The following is a 22,077-nucleotide window of genomic DNA, read 5'->3' as shown; positions in this document are numbered from 1 at the left end:
TCTGTTTCACAGCTTCAGAAACCAAATTTTCCTTCAAACGATCATCTATCTATCTTCGTTACCTTGACCTCATATACCGACGAAATGGAATATATAGAAGAAGCCGAGAGGCTGTGGGGATTGACTTGTACTCGCTACAGGCCCGGCCATATCGAGATTGCTGGCGTCATTTTAAGTCAAATCATTGGCTTCATTATCCCAGCAACCATTTACCTGCTTATTGATGTCTTTTTCCCGAGGTTTTCTCACAGACATAAGATACAAAGCGAGCGTCGGCAACCCACATGGCCCCAGATTTGGCATTGTATCCAAATATCGATGTTCAATCAATTTTGGCTCATTGGGCTACATGCCCTTGCTACCTATTGGATTGGCCTCGACCACACATTTCTCGAGATGGACCCTCACCTTCCAACTTTGAAGACATTGGCAATAGACTTTATCTTTGGGATGGCTGCTCGTGAGGTTATGTTTTACTACGTCCATCGTGCTTTGCATCATCCGAGCATATATGTTTATATCCACAAGATGCACCACAAGTACACCGCACCAATCAGCTTTGCCGCGGAATATGCACATCCTGTTGAGCATATTATCGCCAACGTTCTTCCAATTGCCTTGCCTTTGACTCTGAAGGGCACACACTTTTTGTCGCTTATGGCCTTCTCTGTCTTTGAACTTTTCCAAGCCGCCGCCGACCATAGTGGCTACGATTTCTTCAAATTGCCCCCGGCTTCAATTCACGATCTTCACCATGAGAAGTTTCGCGTCAACTACAGCACATTGGGAATCATGGACTGGATTCACGGTACCGATATTGTGGGTTGGGATCGTCCGGGTCGACAGGATGGCAGGAAGCTCCAAAAGAACGGTGGAAAAGAAGACTGAACTAAACATAGCTTTTCAAACCTATTATACAACCTTTGGCCAGATAATGTGTTATTTGGCGTATTATGGCACTATATTCTCTAGAAGTGATGTCTGAGCAGCATTTATTTACATAAAAGTATTTGATACTCTTGGGCAGGAACTTCAAATGTCTAAATTGTTCGAAATTATGTAACTCCACTCAAATTTAGGGCGCTAGCGTCCTATAATTATTCGCGTCTCTAGGCAGTCCGAGTCTACAGGTATAAATATTATGCTACCCAGTATCTTGAACTGTTATGGTCTTGCAGGCTGCATAGGTAGAGTAGCTTCACTGATGGGGTGGCAGATTCTTGATAATCTTGCAACGCTGCCACATTTGCAGAAGCACTAGTTTAATGACCGCTATGGAGGACTGTTGAAGTGGAAGGGAATTTGGAAAGCGTTGCGAAAAGTTCCGAATACTCTGCTTTCGTTTACTTGAGAATCAATAGTCCTGGAGAATTAATTTCTGGTTTGGTTCTCAAAGTCCTTGCTACAGCGGACCTCGCTATTTAACCAGCAAATGCTGCTCATGAAGATCTCATAATAGCCTGTCTTTTTTGATTCTTTCAATGTGTATCCCACCTCTTCACTTTATGCCAGTAACAAATGACCAATATATCGCCAGATGCCCAGTTCTAGTAGGTGATTACAAGATGGAGCCTCTCCTGCTTGCAAGCTCTGGAAACAGCTTGAGCGCATTCCCAAAATTGATCATCTTCCTCAACTCTTCATCCATCTCATACGACTCAAGTTCCTGGAGGAATGCTGGATAGGCAGGAATCGGGGCATATGGGAAGTCGCTCCCGTACAGAATATGGTCATGCGGAACCATCTTCAAGAGTGTATCCAGAACCTGTGGCGACGAGCTTAATGCTAGGTCGAAGTGAAAACTTCGGAACGACTCCATTGCTTTTTCATAGGTTGTTCCGATGCGATGCGATACTGCAAAGTCCGGTGCGCGTTTCATAGGCGTCGTCACTCGAGAAATCAAATACGGTAGGGTCCCCCCCTGCGTGTGAAAGTATGACTTTGCAATTGGGAAACTTGAAGCGGGTTCCGTTGGTAATCATATCCATCGCGGTTCGTGTCGTTTCGTGGGGGTAGTCAACGGATGGCTGTGGCAACTTTGGGTTGACGGGGTTGGTATCGACTGGATGAGTTGGATGGATGAACACGACACAACCTCGTCTATTTAGTTCAGCCCAGATGGGCTCCACCTCAGGATGTCCAAGATAGGTGTTTGAGGAGCCGTAGCGGGTAAATAGCGTGACCCCATCGGCGTGGAGGGTATCTAGGCCATATGCAATCTCTGCGAGAGCATCCTCAGTGTCGAGAATGTTGGGCAAGGATAAGAAGAAGGCGAAACGTTCAGGCTCACGGTCCCGCAGATCAGCAGCATATTTATTCAATTTTCTTGCCAGTTGGGCTCGTTTCTGGCGGTCTGGAACGACACAGGCGCCCGGGGCCGTAACAGAAAGCACTGCTGTCTGCACCCCAACACGTTTCATCAACAGCTTCGAAGCTAAGGGGCTCCAACTGGGGGTAGGCCAGCCACTTGGGTCACCTCCTTGCTCTTCTACAGCTGTTACAAACTTAGTGGGGAATCAAGATATCGAGGGTCGCCAGGATCTTACCCTTAGCATAGAAATCTGGCACAAAATGATGGTGAGTGTCAATCTTGTTTATTGGAGGCGTATGACTCCAGCCGATTGCTTTCTCTCGGAGCCAGTCGAGGGTATGTTCACCCATTGTTCTGAATATCTCAAACTTGCGAAAATAGAGAATGATAAGAAATATGATAGGGGCCGAAGTGACGAAAATCATCGCAATGGGTATCTCCAAAGCTACCTTGCCAAACCTCCAGGCTTTTAATACCTGAGAATAAATGCCGATTATCCGAGAGGCTTCTAGGAAAGCAGTGCGTCATCTATGCGGAGGACCTGGCACGGAACCATCCCGGTGAGTCCCCACAATCCCCACAGAAATCCAGTTACTCCACACTAACTTTGATGGGAACAAGCCTTGTGTGACTATATTTACAAGATTGGTACGCTACATTCTCCGATGACTGCAGCCATCCATGCCGGAAGAAGAAAATAAATTCCTCTATTTCGGACTATACGATAAGGGCTTTGATATACGCACTGATACTCAAAGAGGAGCTTCAGCTAGAGAGGTTGGCATATTAAAGGGCAGCATCTTCATTTCAGATCCCACCTTTAAAATCCAAAATACCTAGGTATATAGCGGATCACTCCCCGAAGCAAGATATGATGAAATCTGTGATGGCCTTCGTTGTTTCACTTGGAGGCCTCCCAGCTGCAAAGTCCATCAATGGCCCGTCGTGAGTTTCATTAGCCATGTGAATTGTCACATCTCCTTCACTTGTCCTTTTCAGCAAGTCTCCCAACTGCTGTATATGATCGCGAAAAACCTCTTCACTGCCACCGGTTAAAATGATGCGCTCGATAGCCGCAAAGCCTTTCCACCAGCTTTCGGGTACACCCATGGACATTCCCCAGGCATTTCCCGAAGAAATGTCATCTTGCCAAGGAGAATTTTCAACAAGATAATTTCCCCATTTTTCAACATTCTTCCGGCTCAAAACATCGGCACTAAACCATCTTGAATAGGAGACGGTATTGAAGTTCAATGAGGCCAAAGGAGATACAAGAAAGCACCCTCTTATTGCGCCCTGCAGATCAATGGCACTCTCTTTCAAAGGATCGAAGGGACGGTGACGATGTAGATGCGCCATAAGACTTAGGGACAGATGGCCTCCCGCGGAGTCGCCTCCAAAAATAATCTAAGATTAGCCTAGTTAGACGGCGAATCGACTGCTTTGTTGTTGTAGAACCTACCTCTGACGGCGTATATCCTGAATTCAGGAGATGTTTAAGTGCGGAAATGCCCTGTGACATTTGCCTAGGATACGGATTGGCGGGAATCAAATCTGACAACTTAGCGTTCATTTTTTTCTTTCGATTTTTCTCACTGTACGAACCATATTCAAGAATACACACACTTAGCTCAATCCCAGTGTTTGATGCCTCTTTTCTTATATGTGCCATCCAGTCAAGATGTCCCTTGGAAAGAGGCATCACATATCCGCCGCCTATACGGTCAGTGGGTCTCAAGCAAGAAATAATGCATAGTCATACCGTGAAAAAAAAGAACCACCTTGCTTGCATACTTCGGCCCAACCCACAGCAGTCGAGTTGAATTGTCAGCCGCTAAAACATCAACTGCGGGAACGGCACCCTGAGATGATATCCATGCATTATACGTGTCAATAGTGGATGGTAGAATGGCTTGTAGGTATTGGGGTGGGGTATTGGTCATGAGCGCTCCAGCGAATCCATTCCAGATGGATGCTCCTAATGGTAGATTTTTCAACCACCCCCGGACGGTGGCCCCTAAAATCCTGAAAACTGCACAAGGCAAAATTCGAAATAGGAAGATAATTAGGAACTGCAGTTTTGCGGGGGCTGACAACTTATTCGATATTTCTGTCATAATTCTTTTTTTTCAAAAAATATGGGATTCTATCAGTTTGACCTTGTCTGAGGGATGAAACTTTCTGGGTGGCGTTTTTGGGGGCGGAAATAGGGGCGCCTGGCCGGCAGCGTTTCTGGATTTTGAACAAAGTGCTATGGTAGGAAAATAATCGAACTGTTTCCCGAGGATACTTACTCCTGGCATTCGGCATGTGCTTCCGTGGTTCTTGGGTTAGTTCTAGTTTTCATTAAAGAAAACCTATCGGTCTTTACCAGCCGGGTTGCCTTCCGGCATCCCTCCGGAACGGTTGCGGGGCCATGTTATTGGAGGACATCGAGGTATGGCCCACTTCTCTAATCATAGGCCTGAGCTACTATCGCTTTTAATATATGTTGCAAATTTGCATGAATCACAAAATGAAGTCCGATTATCTTCTGCTCGCAAGTGCCCTCTCTTTGTTTTTACTCCCCGATCCTGACGAATACCATGCACAAATCAAGTATTTTGCCCCGCGAGGGTCTTTACATCGATCCCATTGTAGGGGGTCTGCGCAAATCTCTTCTCCATCCGATGGTGACATCAATTTTTCTCTATTTGGTGCATACAGGCAGATTGACCACCCTTGCGCCGTACGAAACCCTGGTCCAATTTACCGCGGCGGTCAGTATCACCCTTTGGCTAAATGATTGGTTGAGCGTCAAAAGCCGGAACAACTGGGTGATAGATGATACGTGGGACTGGAAGAAGGAGGTAATCGTTGTGACTGGTGGGAGCGGTGGGATTGGCGCAGGAGTTTCTCAGCGTCTTGCTGATATGGGGGCAAAGGTCATCGTGTTGGATATAATCCCTTTAACCTTCAAGCCAGGTATTTGAGCGACGTTGATTTCGAGAACGAAAAAGTATCTTTGGAATTATTAACGCGGCCTTGCAGGAACTAAACGCATCGTGTACCGAAAGTGTGATCTCAGTGATGAGAAGGAAATCGCGAACGTTTGCGAAAATATAAGAAATGAGGAGGGCCACCCAACCGTCTTAGGTCAGTGAAAGAAAACTCACCTAGGTTCCGCGATCTGATGTTGATAGTGAATAATGCCGGCTTATCGCGCGGTCAGACTGTCGTCGAAGGGGCGTATAGCGACAATATCATCACGCTAAAGACGAACTTACTAGCGCCGTTTTTACTCACGAAAGAGTTTCTCCCGTACATGATCCAGCGAAACCACGGTCATATTGTTAATATTGCGTCAATGAGTGCCTATATACCCCCGCCAGGGATTGCCGACTATGCAGCATCAAAAGCCGGGTTGATCGCATTCCACGAGGTATGCCTCAGGTATTCTTCTTTAGCTTGGCCCTCCAATATACTAAGTATATAGTGTCTGGCTCAAGAGCTCCAAGTGCACAATGCACCAAAAGTTCGAACTTCGCTTGCAGTCCTGAGTTTCACCAAAACACCGTTGTTCAAGGGAGAGACTAACCAGTCCCGATTTCTGATGCCCCTTTTGCACGTTGACACTGTGGTTGACGCGATCGTTGAAGCACTTGATAGTGGACTAAGCAGAACCATATTTCTTCCAGGCATATTTAGGTTTTTCGCAGGCTTGGTGAGTTTGTATTGTATCTTCTTGTTAGGTTTTCGTTAACAAAACATTCAGCGAGGAGCGCCAGATTGGTTTCAAAATTTCATTCGGGGAGCCTCCAAGTCCCTGAAAGTGGAGTTCAAGGGTCGTCAGAAGATTGATCCGAAGTCTGGCAGGCTTTTTTGTTAGAAGCATACGACGTTCCATCGCCGTAACTTACCAGTGTTTCTGCCAGGGTCCCAGAATTACCGGTATTCTCTATAATTAACGCTTCGCCAGTTTGCCAGTGGGGCTATCCTACGGTTATAAATTCCTTGCCTCTCAAAATCCAAGTTGCTAGTTGTATAAATGGGTATGACGCCAAGTAGCATTATTTCTTAATCTGTAGGATGTGTTCGACCGCTGGTAGATGGACTATCCAAACTATAATGGATAAGAATTAGCTTTACTAACTCGTCTTCGAATGAATCCGGAACTAGATATCACTTTTCTGTCTGCTTGTAGTCTCTGCATACAGCTCGTCATCATCCGAAAATTAACCAACAAGATAGCTCTGGAAGCGGCGATCTGTTGAGTTTCATAGCAATACAATGGTATCGATCATGGAAAGTCTTTTATGGAAAAGGAAAAAAAAATCCGTGATGAATATATTGGCTATTCGAATTTCCTTCTCAGGGCTCTGGTATATAAGAATGCGGAAAAATAGTAGGCTCGTTCGTGATCCGTATGATCCATTGATGCTGTATTAAAAGATTGACATAGTTCACTAGATCACCCAGCCTGTTTTAAACACCCAATCTGATAGTATCACGGCAATAGCAGCAGCCTATTTCAAAACTTAGCCCACAAAAATATGGAAATAATTATTCATATACCACTCACCATTGACATGTCTGCTCCAGAAGTTACAGTCACCTCGAGAATAGGTTTATGTCTGTGCCATCGAGAGTTCATAAAGGGCAAAATCTCGTTGTGCTCTATACTTTCCCTCACTGTCGCCACCTTTCTATCCCCGTCCACAACATCATATAACGCTAGGATGCTACCGTGTCTCTCAATAATTAAATTAATCCGTTTCTCTTCTGGCTCTTTCCCATTCACAGCAGCTTGGTTCTCGAACGATAGGCTTAAATCATGGAGACCCTGGATAAAGGACCATTTTGGAGCAGCTTTGGCTATACTTGTATGATCGCTTCCGGGCAATGTTATAAGCCAAGAATGTATGAAGACGGCTTTCTGATGAATTTCAAAAAGGGGGAGCCCTGAAGAGTCCCGAAATTCTCGACAAGCACGATCGCCATACTTCCTGCCACTCACGGTGAACTTCACCAAGCCGTTTTCATCGTCGACGATCTTGAATGAAACGGCCGATTCGGCGTCGCCCTGTGGTTTAAGAACCAGACGTGTTTCTGAGGTCGCGATATATTCTTTTCGGAAGGCAATCTGGCGTCGTGGGGGCCGGAAGGCTTTGCGGGGTCGTTCAGGAGGCGGATTTGGCCTCCTAGATTGTAGATGAGAAGTGAACATTATGTTGCTATTTTATTGCTGGGCGGTCGTCAACCTGGAAACGGGCGGAAGATATATGGAGATTCGGAGTGCTGGACAATTCCTAGCGGCGTAACTCTTGGACATTGCCCCATACCCCACCCACGCCGGCATTCTCGGTTGGGAAACGTGACACCAACCCCAGTTGCCCCGTATGTAGCATAATTGTGGGGCTGTGGCCGCGTGTTGTGTTGGGTTCTGTGTGGTAGTTAACTATAACGCATATGGTATGGATAATCCTGGAATTGGCAACGGAAATCTCCGATCAACAGCCATTCGTTTTTGATTTCTGAGCAATAGCTCAAGCACATATGCCTCGACAATTTGATTTCCTTACTCAAAAAAAGCATAACAGATAACTATTGTATATCTCTGGCCACTTAGTGCCTACACGTCTGCCTTGGCGACTCTCTAACCTAGCGGGATGCCCCTTCAGCCATTCACCTGAAAGGCCGCAACTGATATACGAAAGTTGTCCTTGTGAATTCTCACAGGTCAAGGTTTAATTGGGTGCTAGAATATCAATAAGGGATAAAAAATTGTCTTTACTCTTATCCACTAGGCTAGCTTAGTAACGACCAGAAGGGCTTGGTACATTGGACGAAAACAGGAGCACGATAACAGATAGAGAAACGGAAAAGACATAGATTCTCCATTCCTCTCATTTATTCTCTGTTTCTTATGCAATATAGCGAAAGGCTTCCTTCCTATTGCGACGCTCTTCTTCAGTAATGCCTTGAATTTCTGCGCGTGCTTCTCCGACCATGACCTCATGGACGGCTGAATCACCTGCTGCAAGCTTCCTATTTGAATTTAAAAGCACCATACGCATGAAAAGAGCAAGCAAAATGGCTAGAAGGGCGAAGCCACTGTTTGTGGCCATTGCAATGACGTATCTTGGTGCACTTTCGTCAGGGTAAAGATAGGAGCTAAACACTTGGGCGATGTTACCAAAAGCATTGACAAATGCAACGGCACTGGCACGCTTGATACGGGGACGAAGCATAGTTTTCTGCGTCCACGCGACGAGGACTGCATTGGAGCCATATGCGCCAGCAAGCTGAATAGTGCTTTGGATTAGCGCTGGGTATGGAAGGAAACAGACAATGATCAGAAGCGAGGGTTGAATCGAAAGAAACATTAAGGGAATCTCGAAACCTACCATGATGATCATGGCGAAATATCTGGGGCCAACCCCGGTGGTTGTCGCAGCGATGATATATCCGACAATGGCCATAGCTAGAGGCCATACAACGTGAAAGCTTGAGTTCTGCAGACGGTCTGCCGAATAGTTATTTAAAACCGAGACTGCCAGGGTTACCATGTAAGGGGGCACAGTGAGTAACAAAGTTTGGACCTTGCCAAAGCCAAGAGTTTCCACCACGGATGGAAAGAAATTTGATGTAGCGGAAGAGACTTGCACGCATAAAAGCATAAGAGCAAAGATATAAATGCGCCAATCTTTGAAACAGAGCCCAAATCCGTACGACCAGGACTCATCTTCATCTTCATCGACCTGGCCGGCATCCTGAATCAGGCGCCATTCGGCAACAGCCCGCTCGGTTGGTGAAAGCCATTTAGTAGTTGACGGCCAGTCAGGTAGAACGAAGTATGCGCAGGATGCGACGAAGACGGTAATTGCGCCTCTGAAATAATACTTTGGGTTAGATTGACTGTTCTTAGATGAAAAAGAAGGGTTCATAATACTCAATTATGAATATCCAACGCCAGGATTCTAACCCGCGAACACCATCCATGCCTCCTTGAATACCAGCTCCAATAAGGCCGGAAAAGGCAGATCCAATTTGAGAGCCAGAGAAAAGCAGAGCTCCGCGGAAACCTAGCTCAGACCGGCGATACCATGAAGAAAGCAGAAACAGGGCACCGGCTATCAGAGTTAGATGAGCTTCCTTTTGGAGAGTAAATAGTCCAACTGATGTATCACTCACGATAATATGCTGCTTCAACTATACCCAAGAAGAAACGCGTGGCGTATAGACTGCTTGCGCTGTTACAAATACCGGTGAGAGTAGATATAACTCCCCAGATCATCATTACAGTTGGTAGATATAGGCTCGGTCTGACCTGTGCGAGGTAGACGTTTGAGGGGAGTTGCATCAGAATGTAGCCCACAAAAAGCAGGGCAATCGCGGTTGCATACTGGGTTGAGCTGAGGCCGAGATCCTTTTGCATACCCGCAACTTTGGCTGCAGCTATGTTTTTCTGAAGATTCTCAGTCAAAATATTCTCCCACGCGAGCCAGTCAGTTTTACTCACGCGATCCAAGTAGTTAAGAATAAAAATTAGCCATAGCATGGATAAGAGGCGGCAATCAAGCTTCCATTTTAGCGACTTCTCGGCTGCGAGGTACTCTTCTTGGCTCATGTTCTGCGCATGGGCTAACCGGTTGGTTGTTTGGTTTCGGTCGACCTTTTTGAGGTCGGACTCTTCGGTACGGGATTCATTAACTGTGCTCATATTGTCGGTTGAAAAGTCGGTGGAAGCGGGCTCTTTATTGTTAAAGCCTGCAACCATCGTGGATGTTGAACCTTGGGATGAGCGTGGCTTGATGGGAATGAATCGAGGATAGGAATTCCAAGGTCGTGAATTGAAGTATGATAACGAATTTCGCAAGTTTCCTTGATTGAACTCTGGAGTGCTAGTGCTTGTATATCATAGATTCTCTCGGAACACACTTGGCCAGAAGGAATTATCTCGCAGAAATGGTATCCCGGCGGGCGAATACAGATGTTTATATCTATTGTCTATGCCCAGGTGTCGGGCTTAATCCGCACTGTACTCCAGGGATTTAAAAACCTAATAATTCCACATATTCCCAAAGTTGGAAATCACGTTGAGCATAGGAAGCGCGATTGGCTAGTAATTATGCGGGGTAAATCTGGGCAATCCGGGGTAATACTATATTCCTCCAGAAATTATTTCGTGTTTGTTTACAGTATCTTCAAATATGCGGTGAAACCCCGCAACGAAAGGCCGAATTTTGTATCGGGCATATCCGAGCGGAGTTGCCTATCAGTAGTAATCGAGTAGATTATTCGGGCTCGGGCCGACGCCGAGATGGTCCGGACAAATGAACTACGGTACTATCGAAGAGACCGTGACACTACAGGCAGTATAGTTAGCTACGGATCCATGTTAAGAACCCTAGAAAATAGATTGAGTACGAGTATTGAGAGATCGGAACACTGCCGAAAACACATCTCGAGACCTAATAGCCCGTTTGAAATAGAGATATCCTCAGAGAGAAATGTCCTTGCGTTAGATGGAAAGCATACATTCTTTTAGAGACCACCTGAGTGGGAAGAAAGATGTAGGTTTCCTACGGAAACAACCAATGTCTTAATACTAGTAGTTCCTTGGTCGTGATTGTCTTGAAGATGCGGGTACTTATTAACCGTTCTACTATTCAAATTGAGCTTCACCTCCAATAAAATATAACATAATGAATTAACAAGACTTTTGACTATACTAGTAGTAAATAAAATAGAATATGATTTCCTTGAGATAGCCAGGAGTACTGGCATGATGCAAAGATGAGCATTCGTGTGGGTATCGGATTCCGATATCACAGCTTCCCAAGCGGCATTTGAGCGAGCACATCTTGGCGTTCGGAACGGCGCCCTAGTGTGAGGGTCTCTAGCATCGCTGAAAGCCCTGACCCCATTTAATAGTTCGTTCAGTACGTCGGGTAAACACCGAAAGTCACAGAGACGCAATTCCTCTCTAGAAAATTCCTGGCCCCTGCTGCCTGAGGCAGTTTCATAATAAGCTTTGCTTGCATCGAAGATTCTAGCATGAAGTTGATTGAATAGACTAACATAATAAATCCATATGATCCTGACCATAACTAAGCAGAAAAGGAAGATCAAACTATCAAGTTTACCATGTAGATATCAATCACACACGGGGCGTATGGTTAGGTTTCAACGTAATAATTATGTGACAAGGGAATGCGGGGTAGGTTCATAAAAAACCATAGAAATACTTCGGTCAATGTACTGCTTCATTATAGATATATGAGACGAGTTTCATTGGTATTGAAGTAGTAGCATTACGCTTGGTGGCCGGAGCAACAACGGCAAGCTCCGTAGGGGCGCCGGTGGCGGCCTCAGCACCGTCGGTACGGAGAACGACCGAATAGATTGAAATATGACGGGGCACACTGCCGGCGGCACTCTTCTTCTGACCTAGATCGGCAAAAACCTGACCGTCGCGCAATACTGGAAATTTGGAAGAAACTCGTGGATATTGAGCATGAGGAATGGGTCTACCTGCACGCCCTAAAGCCGCATCCACCCACTGACTTTGGTGTCTCTACAATACACACATCTTCCGTGAACCTTCGTCCTCCCTCCACTAGAACCGTCCTTCAAAAGATTTCATGAATGTCTTTTATTTGAATAGAGAACGCAAAGTAACGACTTTGAGGTGCTGTACCGGATTGTAACATGGCCCTTAATCCAGACTCTTTGAATGCTGAAACTTATAGTAAAAAGTTTTGAGCTTTCAATTGGACACGATACATCTCCGCCGCCCCCGCCAATTTAATTATATCTCCTCTTGGGTATTTTTGTATTCTTCATGATGTGTCTGTGGTTCTCGCTAATGCTATTCGGTGTGTGGGTTCTTGAATAATCGCTGGCTGAAAAAATGGAACTGCATCAGGGCCGTGGTGAGCCGCGCTGACATGGCATTTTCGCATTCGCTCGGTCGGATCTAGTATTCAGTCCAGGGGGAGGAATGGAAAATACGAATTTAAAGTCATCTATTGCTCAGAAGATATTCTCAGAGAAAGAGAGGGGAATGACTTGTTTTGCGACCGGGAGTCGTGAAGTAACCAGTTATTGGGGGCCTCGCACGGACATTGGCACTTCATACAGTGGAGATTGTCAGCTCGAAAGTCATGCCAGTGTCCAATGATATTCAAATGCCATGCAGAAGATATGATCAGAGTTAGTTATAAGGATAGCTACTGATAAGTGCGTAATATTTAGTAGGCTAGTATTCAGAATTCACAAGACGAATACCAATGATTCCAACTTTTACACCGCGTCAATCTAAAAGCAGCAGGAACAGCAAGAAACAATTGTATTCCAACTACCATATATGCAAGATACTACAAGTAAGTGGAATATGGTTCAATTGTAGCAAAACTAATCAAAGTAAAATATGACTATTCTAGTGAAATAAATATCGACTTGATAGAGGAAGGAGGAAAAGAAGATATACGAGAGGAAGCATTAGTTAATGTGGCCAGTGCATTGTTTCTTTTTCTCTTTCGCACGTATGGAATTGAGTTGAGCCGAATCAAATCAAAGCCAGAATGCAAGCAAGCCATATTAAGGCAGCTGATGACTAGTAATCACCACTTTGCAAGTTTGAAGTAATCCACATCAGCTACCACGCGGCCTGCTTCAACGTAGATTTCAGCCCTCTCCCACGTCCCTCCAGTCCTTCTTGTACGCCTTATGCCAAAACATTAGACTAATTTGTGTCAATGAAATTTGAAAGACTAGAAAATCACAAGTTTGGATAAAATTGTGAAGTGCAGATCGTTGGTTTAAACCCCGAAATATCCTTTCACATCATGATACCTCAATTTGAGCCAGTCCGAGTCCCTCTTACTACTCCGCTCCCCTGTCGAATACTGATCACATAGTTGTGCATTTAACTAGCCACGGTTATGAGTTCTATGCAGGAGTTGGACCGCAAAGAGGAGCAGGTGGAAGAATCCCAAAATTAACCATGATCGGGGCGGCGCTTAAAGCCGCAGGCGAAAATGTAGAAAGGAGGACTTGACACACGATACTCACAAGGTTTATAAACACGGGCTTTCCATACTATGTCACTATGCCCTCTTACTATACACAGCTTATAGAGAAAGTTGTTCTATGATCTTCAGGGGGAATTAGCAACTTGACTGATTTTCCTTCGTAGGGTTTTGGCATTGTATTCACTTGAATTACATTAGATATTCAGGCATAAAAAATCATCTGCTGGGTCAAAAGTTCAAAATATTTTCCATTTTGAATAATAAAATTTCTAGACGATTTTTCTTTTCAAAAAAAGAAGCAAAAACAAAAACATACAACAGCAGGGATTCGCATGTGGTCACCCACCATACTACTAACCTGCCGGCGTGTGGCTTAAGTACGGCTGAGCGGACGGGAAGCCCTGTTCTCCACACCCTATGGTCGTATGTACAGTAAATTGTGGAGTAAGGGCTTATGTGGTCTATTCTAGAAGGAATAACCCATGTTTACTTTCTGCAGCCTCTCAGTCACCATGTCATTCCTAAAGCAACAGCGAATTCTATTCTGAACAGTCTCCATACATGGTTAGGACGAAAGAATACATAGCTCATGCAATCGCGTAAATCCATGCACGGGAGTTACTGAATAAGTGAAAATTGCTGATCGCGCGGCTCCCAAGACGCTCGTTGCCTTTTTTGCTCTCCGTAATGACATTGCAACAACAAACTAGCCAGATGATCGACATTGAATTTAGCTATGCGACCACCCGGTCCGAGGGAGATGAAGCCTGACGCTGTCTTAACATACGCTTCGTTGTCCCAATAGAGTGAATCCTAGGCCCCAGTGTCCAGGATCCCTGCTCCTAAATTATATTTGTGTTTTTTTTTCTCGGTATTTGGCTTATTTTCGTGGCATGAGATGACACCCAGCCAGTAGTAACAAACACAACAATCATGTTGGCCTAAGTCCTCCTATGTCCAGAGATTGACTCCAATGATCCCCGGTTGGAACAAGCCATTTTTCTCCTTGGTCATGATTTTCCTTTCCTTCAAAAACTTCACCCGTAATCGCTTGGCCACTTCCTCGACTATTATCTTATATGCATAATTATCCACCATATTGCGGATTTCCCGAGGGAGTTCTGCTAGGGCTCTATTGACAATAGCGTCTCTGTCAATTCACCAAGTATCTCTTTGTGGAGGAACATTTGCTGACGAAATGATCCGAATGTGCGGATCTGCCAGGTAGAGCACCAAGGCATTGCGATGACCATATTTAGACTTTTTCATAAGTGAAAATGGAGAGACGCGATATTGTAATGTATTTGGAAATGTGAGCAGGCGGCCTTCATGGGTTGAAATGCTCCCAAGCTCTTGTGTCAGCAAAGTTTGCTCTTGGGGCTCGCTAAATCTTTAGATAGGCTCAGACACAGGCAAATAACGGGGTTCAGTCATCGCCGCATGGTGCTTCATTTCTGAAACTTTGCTACGGTAAATGAAGAATAAATTGAAATTCAATACATAAGAGCGATATTGATAAAGACTATTTCCCTACTTTGAAATCCCGCGGAAATAATATTTTGATTCTAATGATGATCCATATCAGAGGTTATCTTTCTATAAATTATTTTGGTCCATTACTTACCACTTTAGATAATCGTTCATACTTATCAGAACCTGGTCATTGAAAGGTTCTCATTCTTTCGTAGAGTAGGCTTATGATTCACGGATATATTTGATCAAGGTGATCTTTCCTTCAGAATTGGTCTCGGTCACAATCTCGGCAAGGACGTTATTGGAAAAAGAGATAAGGATAAGAGAGCAGGAAATGATCAACATGAGGGTTTTCATGATGAAAAATGTGCTCGAGGAGGGTTTGTATGGCAATAAGTCCTAGTTGAGGATGAGAATTTGTGATGAAAAATATTCAGGAAAAGGCAAAGTTTTTGTATAATTGCTAAATTCTATTAGGGAATCTATCTTTACTTATGAGAGGCAAATGGCATGATCCACGTTCACTACGTAGTTATGTGACTAGTGCAGTGGCCCAAGGTTGAGAGATTCGACAGTATCATGGTATGAGACTGATTGGGAAAGCCAAGACTCTTGCTCTCAACTGTAAAACCTTGGATTGTTGTTAATGATGTCGGTGGCTACGGATCGAAACGGCCCAGTCCGGTCATGTTAAATGGGTTATCCTTACCGATAGGTGGGAAACGCACGATAATCACAATGAGTTACTCGTTTTAGTAAATTTAAGGTTCATAGGAAGTATACTTTCCGTAACTCTCTACCGATTATAATCTAAATAGAAAGAGCGTATGTAGTGGCGTTCTTTAAGAATTTAGACTTTCATATACCGCCGGGCGTGTTTTACATCGGCTGTCTAATTCTACTAATTCATTAACTCCTGCATAATACGACGTGCTAAAATATACGCAGGGGATTTTGACCATTTTCAGTTTCATATTTTTTAATTTCCAGAGAGTTTGATAGTTGTTTTAGGTTATCAAGTACCAAAAGAGTCACCCTTATTCTTCAAGGTTGTGTAGAATACTTCAAACTCGAGTGGCGGAAAAATAGTGAGTGTCTTGGCATGCCAAGTGCTATTTAGTAAGAAGGTGCAAGCATCAGATTTGTGTTACTAGTATTTGATTGGCCGGTTTATTATTCTTTACAGTCGTTACAGAATACTGCATTTACTCCCTGTGAACACCAGATATAAACCTTACATATTTTTTGTCGATCAGCGTCTGTTTTCTAGTTGTACTCAGGGACTTAGCAGCCTAATACTGTAAGGTTTGGTACTTTGATTGTTGTTCTATGAATGTCCCTTGTCCCATCTGTCCCTGCCAGACTTGCCTGTGTGCGGAGAAATACTCACGAGGCCTCATTGTAAGATTTGTGAATAAGTAAAGACCCCAAAATCTATCGCTTAAAATTTCCATTATTCGTGAAAGTGGTCTGACGTGTATGACTTAAGTCATTGGTATTGATATACGCCGCATGCGGAAGCTTAGACACTCCATATTGGCTTGAGATAAGGCTAACCTATCGGGCGGCTTCATGTCATTCACCCATGGCTGACTTTGCTTAACCAGCATAACTTAACCTAGCAAAGATATTTCCACGGTTGTCTCAACTAGGAATTAAATAAAGCGTACTAACCCACTGGCGGGTTTAAATCAGTGCTCTGTCCTCTTCAACTATTCAAATCAAAATTCGGTCAGCAAAATACGCAACTAATGACTGTACTGCAACTCAGACTGCATCTTGAGGCCGAAGACACATTTCTCCAGATAAGCTTGAATGGCAGAAGTGGTATGCAACATTTTCAGTCACTTATTGCAGAGAAATCAGTCATACTTCCTGGTTGGTGTCGAATACCACTGCTCCGAAATTAGACTTTTCAGGTATACCATGGGTGAGATCTGGGGATAGTTCCACAAATTCCGAACATGCAAAGATATTCAAACATGTTTACTAATTTTTTTTTCGACAAGCCAGACAATGAATATCAGACTGGAATCATCAAGGTAATCACTTCTTGAAGCCAATCTTTGAAACTAATTTTTGAAACTAATGCCATTATTATGTTTTAAGGTACTATGGGACTCCATGTGGGAAGAAGGGTGGCGAGAATCGGGCGCGCAACATTAACATACATTTCAGTTATGTTCTTACGGCTGGCTTGGTACAAGTACCAGCTGATACTCCTATATCCGTCGTATTATTAAGCGAAATGGAGCTAGCCTAGTCGAACACGAGGTCATGTTGAATTTCACACCGATCAATCTAGACCGATTCATTAACGTCATTTTACAATACTCTGGTGGTATATTTACTCGTTCTTGTCGTCTTAAAGTGAGCTAATTGAAGGAGAAAAGCCGAGCTTAAACACCCACTTTTTAGTACTTTACAAACCAGTCCTATCAAAGATGGTTAGCCTGAAATTTATCGCACTACTTACACTAGGTAGGATGAATGCCTGAATATGAACACGAATCAGAAATGAAATATCTAACTTATCAAAGCCGGCCCTGTTTGTTCACTGCCACAGACTTCCGTGATCAAGCTTGCCGAGTGCACTCAATGGTGTCTTAAAAATTACCCCAATCCAGCCACCACTTGTTTGCTCCCTGCTCTAAGTGCGAAGGGGCCATGTTATGTTTGTGGTCCGTTTAAGACTTCGCCAACACAGCAATTATGCAAAGGAGCTTGCACAGACACGGCCTCCGATAAGAAGAATTGTGGACAGTGCAACAATGCTGTGGGTCAATCTGTTCTCCTTGATTATGGTCTCTCACTAATATATAAGACATCAGTGCACATCACCTCTGACATGTCAGTCTTCGCAATGCTGTGCAGCCATAGGTACCTATGGATGCACCGTAGAGAATTTCATACAGTTCTGTTGTGGCCATGACACGGGATCAATCTACAAGGGATGCCTTTTGAATGGGAACCCGACTGGTACATGCTTTTAATGGCTTTCTCTTATGTAGAATTGGTAGCTTGGTTGATGCGAGTTAAAGCTCATTATTTCTTGGAGTTATTTTATACACAAATCATGATAGCATCATGTTTCTCCATGGGCTATGTACCTTCCTGTGTCATTAATCATCGTTGGTAATATTCTTATTATGAATGGATTTTGTAAATGCTCAGCAAAGAGTGTTTTATTATTACCGTCTAACGGCTATTCGTACGAAAAGAGTATGGGTAATGCTGAATGTGTTTAGTGACAGGTCCTATTCATTGTTCTATATTCTACGATTCAATAATGCTTATGTGATGCCGTGGCTATAATGTCGCGTGGAGACCATGATGTTGCGATTGATAAGTCGCAAAGAGCTGAGGCTTATTTGAAAATTAAAGGAAGACTGGGCAAAGGTAGAGGGCTTGGGGAGCAAGAACACAAACGAAGGAACTTGAAAGCTGGGGGGTACATGCTAGCCGGTGGCTTGCCTGCGACCGGCGGGCTGTGACGTCTGAGGTGTCAATTTCCGGCGCTTCGGATGAAGATTTGTCTTCGACCTCGCTTTGTTGGAGGCCACTGGTTATAGAGGGCGTCAAACATGAGAGGGAGTATACTTCTGAGTCGTTGTCGGCCAACCAAGACCTAAGGGGATCTAGCACTGCTGAATAACCGCGGATTTAAACCGCTACCTTTACCGATTATGAAGTAGAGAGTCTGTTTTTGCTGCATAACGTAGGAACAATCATCTTATGCTACCAGGACTCGGTGTTTTTCGCCATTTTTAATTGGCTTGGAGGACTGCAGTGGTGGGTGGGTAGGTTTCCGATTGCCTAACCTTCTTATACATTATAGGAAGCTTCTCTACCCGGTGACAATGGCGTTGAGTGAAATATGTGAGGACTGGATCGCAATTGGGACCTTCCAAAGGCTTCCTATTTTAGACTTAGGTCTGAAGAGTCTCCTGGGTTCCCTCTGGTTCTCAATAGAATGAGGCTGGGTAAAGACGATAGGCAGGTGTACTCCAGGCAGTGAGCTCTCCTGTACCAAATCCGCCGATTTATATGTGATTCCAACTCACCTTAATATTTTTAGCTAGTTTTCCCTAATCATTTTGATATCGCTCTGATCGCTCGCCATTCCTATTTCCATGAATATGACGAAGGAGGACGACGAATCTTTTGAAAGAAACCCTAGTTTCGAGCACCCCACCGCGGGATAAAACGCCCGCTAAAACTATTTAACGGTAAACCGTGAATTAAAACGTCCTGTTTCGTCATTTCAAGAAGCACATATGTTTCAACCAAGGTCCGCTATTTGCGATTGGCATAAAGATCCATGGATATTGTGTTGAGATTTAAGAGTAGAAGCTCAAACTGAGCTGCCAGCCCCGGAGTGCCATCTACAATTGAGGCGACGTTAGATATCTCGTAGCTCGCTATCCATCTTTTGATAAACCATCCATCGCATTAGAGGCTAATCTAATTCAACCCGAAACGCTGTCGAAGCCGATATCGCCGCTCAAATCTGACCTTGGCATTAGGAATATGCATAAATTATGCATATTGCGGTCTCAGTCTCACAATATTCTCATTCAACTGAAACAAGAAACTGTCCTCTCTCAGTATAGTTTGAGTGAATTCAGGGACTTTTCGATTTCAGAACTTTTTATTGACCTGGCTTTCTATATTGAACTTCACGTTTGCGTTCTTGTAAGGTTTGTCTTACGCGAGTAGTCGTCTCTTCAACCCCATCCCGAGCCATGCGTCCGTCCGAACTCCTGCTCACCATGAACCGATCGCATATCAAAATATTTCACTCCACGTGTGGGGCATCGGCAGAGCCGCTGCCGGTCGGACCAGCTCCGAATGAAAAACTGCCTCGGATCATGATGGACGCCCCACCTCGAAATACGCCCTCATGTATCTTTGCATATAATTTTGTATTGGAGTGTATGAGCTATTCCCAATATAGTAACTCGGAGATAATGAATACTCGGTGCGTCTTGGGTGTGATTTAAAAACACGCTAACAGCTTGGAACTTCTAATTTCATCAGGATGGTGACTAAGAGATACGCTTTTCTACCGCTAGTACTAATACTTGTGAGTCAAGGGGGAGTCAGGCGAGACAAATCCTTTGACAACACCATGGTAAAGCTTGGAACTCGATAATCTCATACTGAGAAGTTGTAGTCATCGATATAGCGAAGTGTAACTGGGAAGATTATCGATTTTACTCTCCTTTCTCTATTTTTAAAGGGTTCGGCTCGCTTGGATGTTCACACCAATGACCCACGTTCGTCAGGGCTGACTCCATAATTTAGTATATGTACTAGTACTACTAGTATACACTAGTATCGGACGGAGATTCAAAGCACAATTCCAAGACGAAATACCCAACGCCACTCGGTCTAAAACTGCGGAGGCACGGATTTTAGTGAATCCTGTTCCCAGATTACGCCCCGTAGACTGTATTTTGATTGTGGTAACAGGGCTTGTTACACATTTCGACCTAAGAGTGTAGCTAGTATTAGGCGGGACTAGTTATTCGTACTAGTGACCATTCCTGTTTAAATATGAAAACGAAGTACTGCCCACGGGTTTGGACCCCCGTGCACGCTTATTCCAAGGTTTTCCTACCCACGCTCGTTAATCATGAAGATCACTCTTTTCTGGGCCTCCATCGCCCTCTCAGCCCTACCAAGGGCTCTAGCAGCTACTGAATCCACAGCGACAACTGCTACGGCCACCACCACCTCTACTTCCACAGCTCATAGCTGTACGGCTTCTCTCGTCACAAAGCTCTGCGACTACCCATCACCTGGCGATGCCTTTGCCGTCGCCGAAGATAGCAGAGCCTCCTGCTGGGACTACTGTAACGCCCACCCTCCTTGCGACTTCCTTATCTTCGATGCCGGAAACCCTTACCTAGGCACCGGCTCATGCTGGCTATACCCGGGACAAACCTTCAATGAGAGCAAAGGTACCACTGGTTGCTCCAATCCCAATCTGTCCGTCTACGACAAGCCCGTATGTGCTAGCCCAACCACTACCGCCACCACCACTGCCAGCGCCTGCACCGCGACCGAGACTCCCACTGCTGTTGCCTCAGTCTGCGGATACCCAACCCCTGATGACAACTGCTTTTCTACTTGCAGCGCTAGCTCGGGCGCAGTGGACTGCTTGAGTCAGTGTGTCAAGGCCGGTTTGTGCAACTATGTCGTCTTCAACCCGCATAACGACGATAACTCACAGTATGCTTCGGGGACTTGCTGGATGTATCCGAACGGCACGTACAATGCTGCGGATGCCACCACTTGCACTGGCGATGCTGAGCAATACGTGTATAAAAACCCGTGCCCGAATCTTGACCTCATGACGAGCTCCGGGTTGGCGCAACTTGCTAGCAGCCTTGTAATCCCAGGCAATACTACAAACGCAACTACTAGCGCTACGGCGGCCGCAACTACCACCAGCAAGAATTCCGCACCCACCGGCCTCTCGCTGTCTGGGCCATTGGCTATCGGCGTAGCTTTGTTGATTGGACAGGCTCTTTGATGATACCCCTGTATGCATTTGTTGTTGGTTCAACGAAGCAAGCTATGGGAAATGATGTACTTTATCTTAATGGAATTTTTATTGTATAACTTTAATTCTCCTCATCTCTTGCTCACTGTTATAGAGGGTACATTATGTTTCCTTGCGATCGGTTGTGATCGACACACTTCTAGTCGGGACTATGCAGTGGAGAACAGGGCTTCATGTCTGCTCGGCCATATTCAAGCCACAGCATAAATTGAGTTGCTTATGACGGCATAAAGATTGGGCTGGCTATGCAACACCCGAGATAATCAACTTTTGTCAAGTTTCTAAAACTCATCGCCCGATGTAACACCCCCACTTTGGTAATAAGAACGCGGGTATTACCGTCTATCCACCAAGTGCCTCGAACACGGTATGTCTGGGGTGGCGCTGGTAGGTTACTCTCAGATGCGGCTCCAAACCCGGAAATTATTTTAGGGAACGCAAAGTCCGAGGATAAGTACCGAAAGAACATAAACACTTTCTCATAGCAGGGACTTCGGGCCTGTGAAGGAGAAATCAGTCCACGCCGTTATATCTGGTTCTTTAATAGTTCAGCTAGCCTTTTATTCGACAGGTATCACCACGATCTCTCATCCGCAGTCACTAACACTACTCCTTGCCCCTCATTTTTCCCGGGGATGTCGGATAAATCCTTTAATGTACTTCGCCCGAAGCCCCGCAGCCGTTCAGGAACGCTCGTGCTAGCG

At 44.8% G+C, this 22,077-nt stretch overlaps 7 protein-coding genes across 7 annotated transcripts; 3 read left to right on the top strand and 4 right to left on the bottom strand.

Annotated features, from left to right (window-relative positions):
• Positions 1 to 84: 84 nt before the first annotated feature.
• On the top strand, positions 85 to 888 carry N7533_008596 (sterol desaturase family protein; the record flags this gene model as incomplete). Its single annotated transcript, XM_057105246.1, has 1 exon — positions 85 to 888. The coding sequence occupies one exon, from the start codon at positions 85 to 87 to the stop codon at positions 886 to 888; it is 804 nt and encodes a 267-aa protein (XP_056956695.1).
• Positions 889 to 1,558: 670 nt separating this feature from the next.
• On the bottom strand, positions 1,559 to 2,661 carry N7533_008595 (amidohydrolase family protein; the record flags this gene model as incomplete). The annotated part of the gene is made up of 3 exons (XM_057105245.1): positions 1,559 to 1,785; positions 1,856 to 2,494; positions 2,547 to 2,661. The coding sequence occupies 3 exons, from the start codon at positions 2,659 to 2,661 to the stop codon at positions 1,559 to 1,561; spliced, it is 981 nt and encodes a 326-aa protein (XP_056956694.1).
• Positions 2,662 to 3,163: 502 nt separating this feature from the next.
• Positions 3,164 to 4,254, bottom strand: N7533_008594 (alpha/beta hydrolase; the record flags this gene model as incomplete). The annotated part of the gene is made up of 3 exons (XM_057105244.1): positions 3,164 to 3,718; positions 3,774 to 4,027; positions 4,074 to 4,254. 3 exons carry the CDS (start codon positions 4,252 to 4,254, stop codon positions 3,164 to 3,166), a joined length of 990 nt encoding a protein of 329 aa, XP_056956693.1.
• A 726-nt stretch (positions 4,255 to 4,980) lies between these two features.
• On the top strand, positions 4,981 to 5,850 carry N7533_008593 (short chain dehydrogenase/reductase family protein; the record flags this gene model as incomplete). Its single annotated transcript, XM_057105243.1, has 4 exons — positions 4,981 to 5,275; positions 5,342 to 5,446; positions 5,494 to 5,732; positions 5,800 to 5,850. 4 exons carry the CDS (start codon positions 4,981 to 4,983, stop codon positions 5,848 to 5,850), a joined length of 690 nt encoding a protein of 229 aa, XP_056956692.1.
• Positions 5,851 to 6,756: 906 nt separating this feature from the next.
• N7533_008592 (uncharacterized protein) lies at positions 6,757 to 7,517 on the bottom strand (the record flags this gene model as incomplete). Its single annotated transcript, XM_057105242.1, has 2 exons — positions 6,757 to 6,816; positions 6,873 to 7,517. The coding sequence occupies 2 exons, from the start codon at positions 7,515 to 7,517 to the stop codon at positions 6,757 to 6,759; spliced, it is 705 nt and encodes a 234-aa protein (XP_056956691.1).
• Positions 7,518 to 8,214: 697 nt separating this feature from the next.
• N7533_008591 (MFS transporter) lies at positions 8,215 to 10,070 on the bottom strand (the record flags this gene model as incomplete). The annotated part of the gene is made up of 3 exons (XM_057105241.1): positions 8,215 to 9,208; positions 9,276 to 9,423; positions 9,485 to 10,070. 3 exons carry the CDS (start codon positions 10,068 to 10,070, stop codon positions 8,215 to 8,217), a joined length of 1,728 nt encoding a protein of 575 aa, XP_056956690.1.
• A 10,370-nt stretch (positions 10,071 to 20,440) lies between these two features.
• Positions 20,441 to 21,343, top strand: N7533_008590 (uncharacterized protein; the record flags this gene model as incomplete). Its single annotated transcript, XM_057105240.1, has 1 exon — positions 20,441 to 21,343. The coding sequence occupies one exon, from the start codon at positions 20,441 to 20,443 to the stop codon at positions 21,341 to 21,343; it is 903 nt and encodes a 300-aa protein (XP_056956689.1).
• Positions 21,344 to 22,077: the final 734 nt, after the last annotated feature.

Source organism: Penicillium manginii (genome assembly GCF_028828005.1).
Source record: "Penicillium manginii strain IBT 31320 chromosome Unknown utg000006l:1.0-4164085.0:1.0-4166146.0, whole genome shotgun sequence".
Lineage (NCBI taxonomy): Eukaryota > Fungi > Ascomycota > Eurotiomycetes > Eurotiales > Aspergillaceae > Penicillium > Penicillium manginii.
Note: the sequence above shows the minus strand (reverse complement) of the source record. Positions and strands in the feature narration are given on the sequence as shown.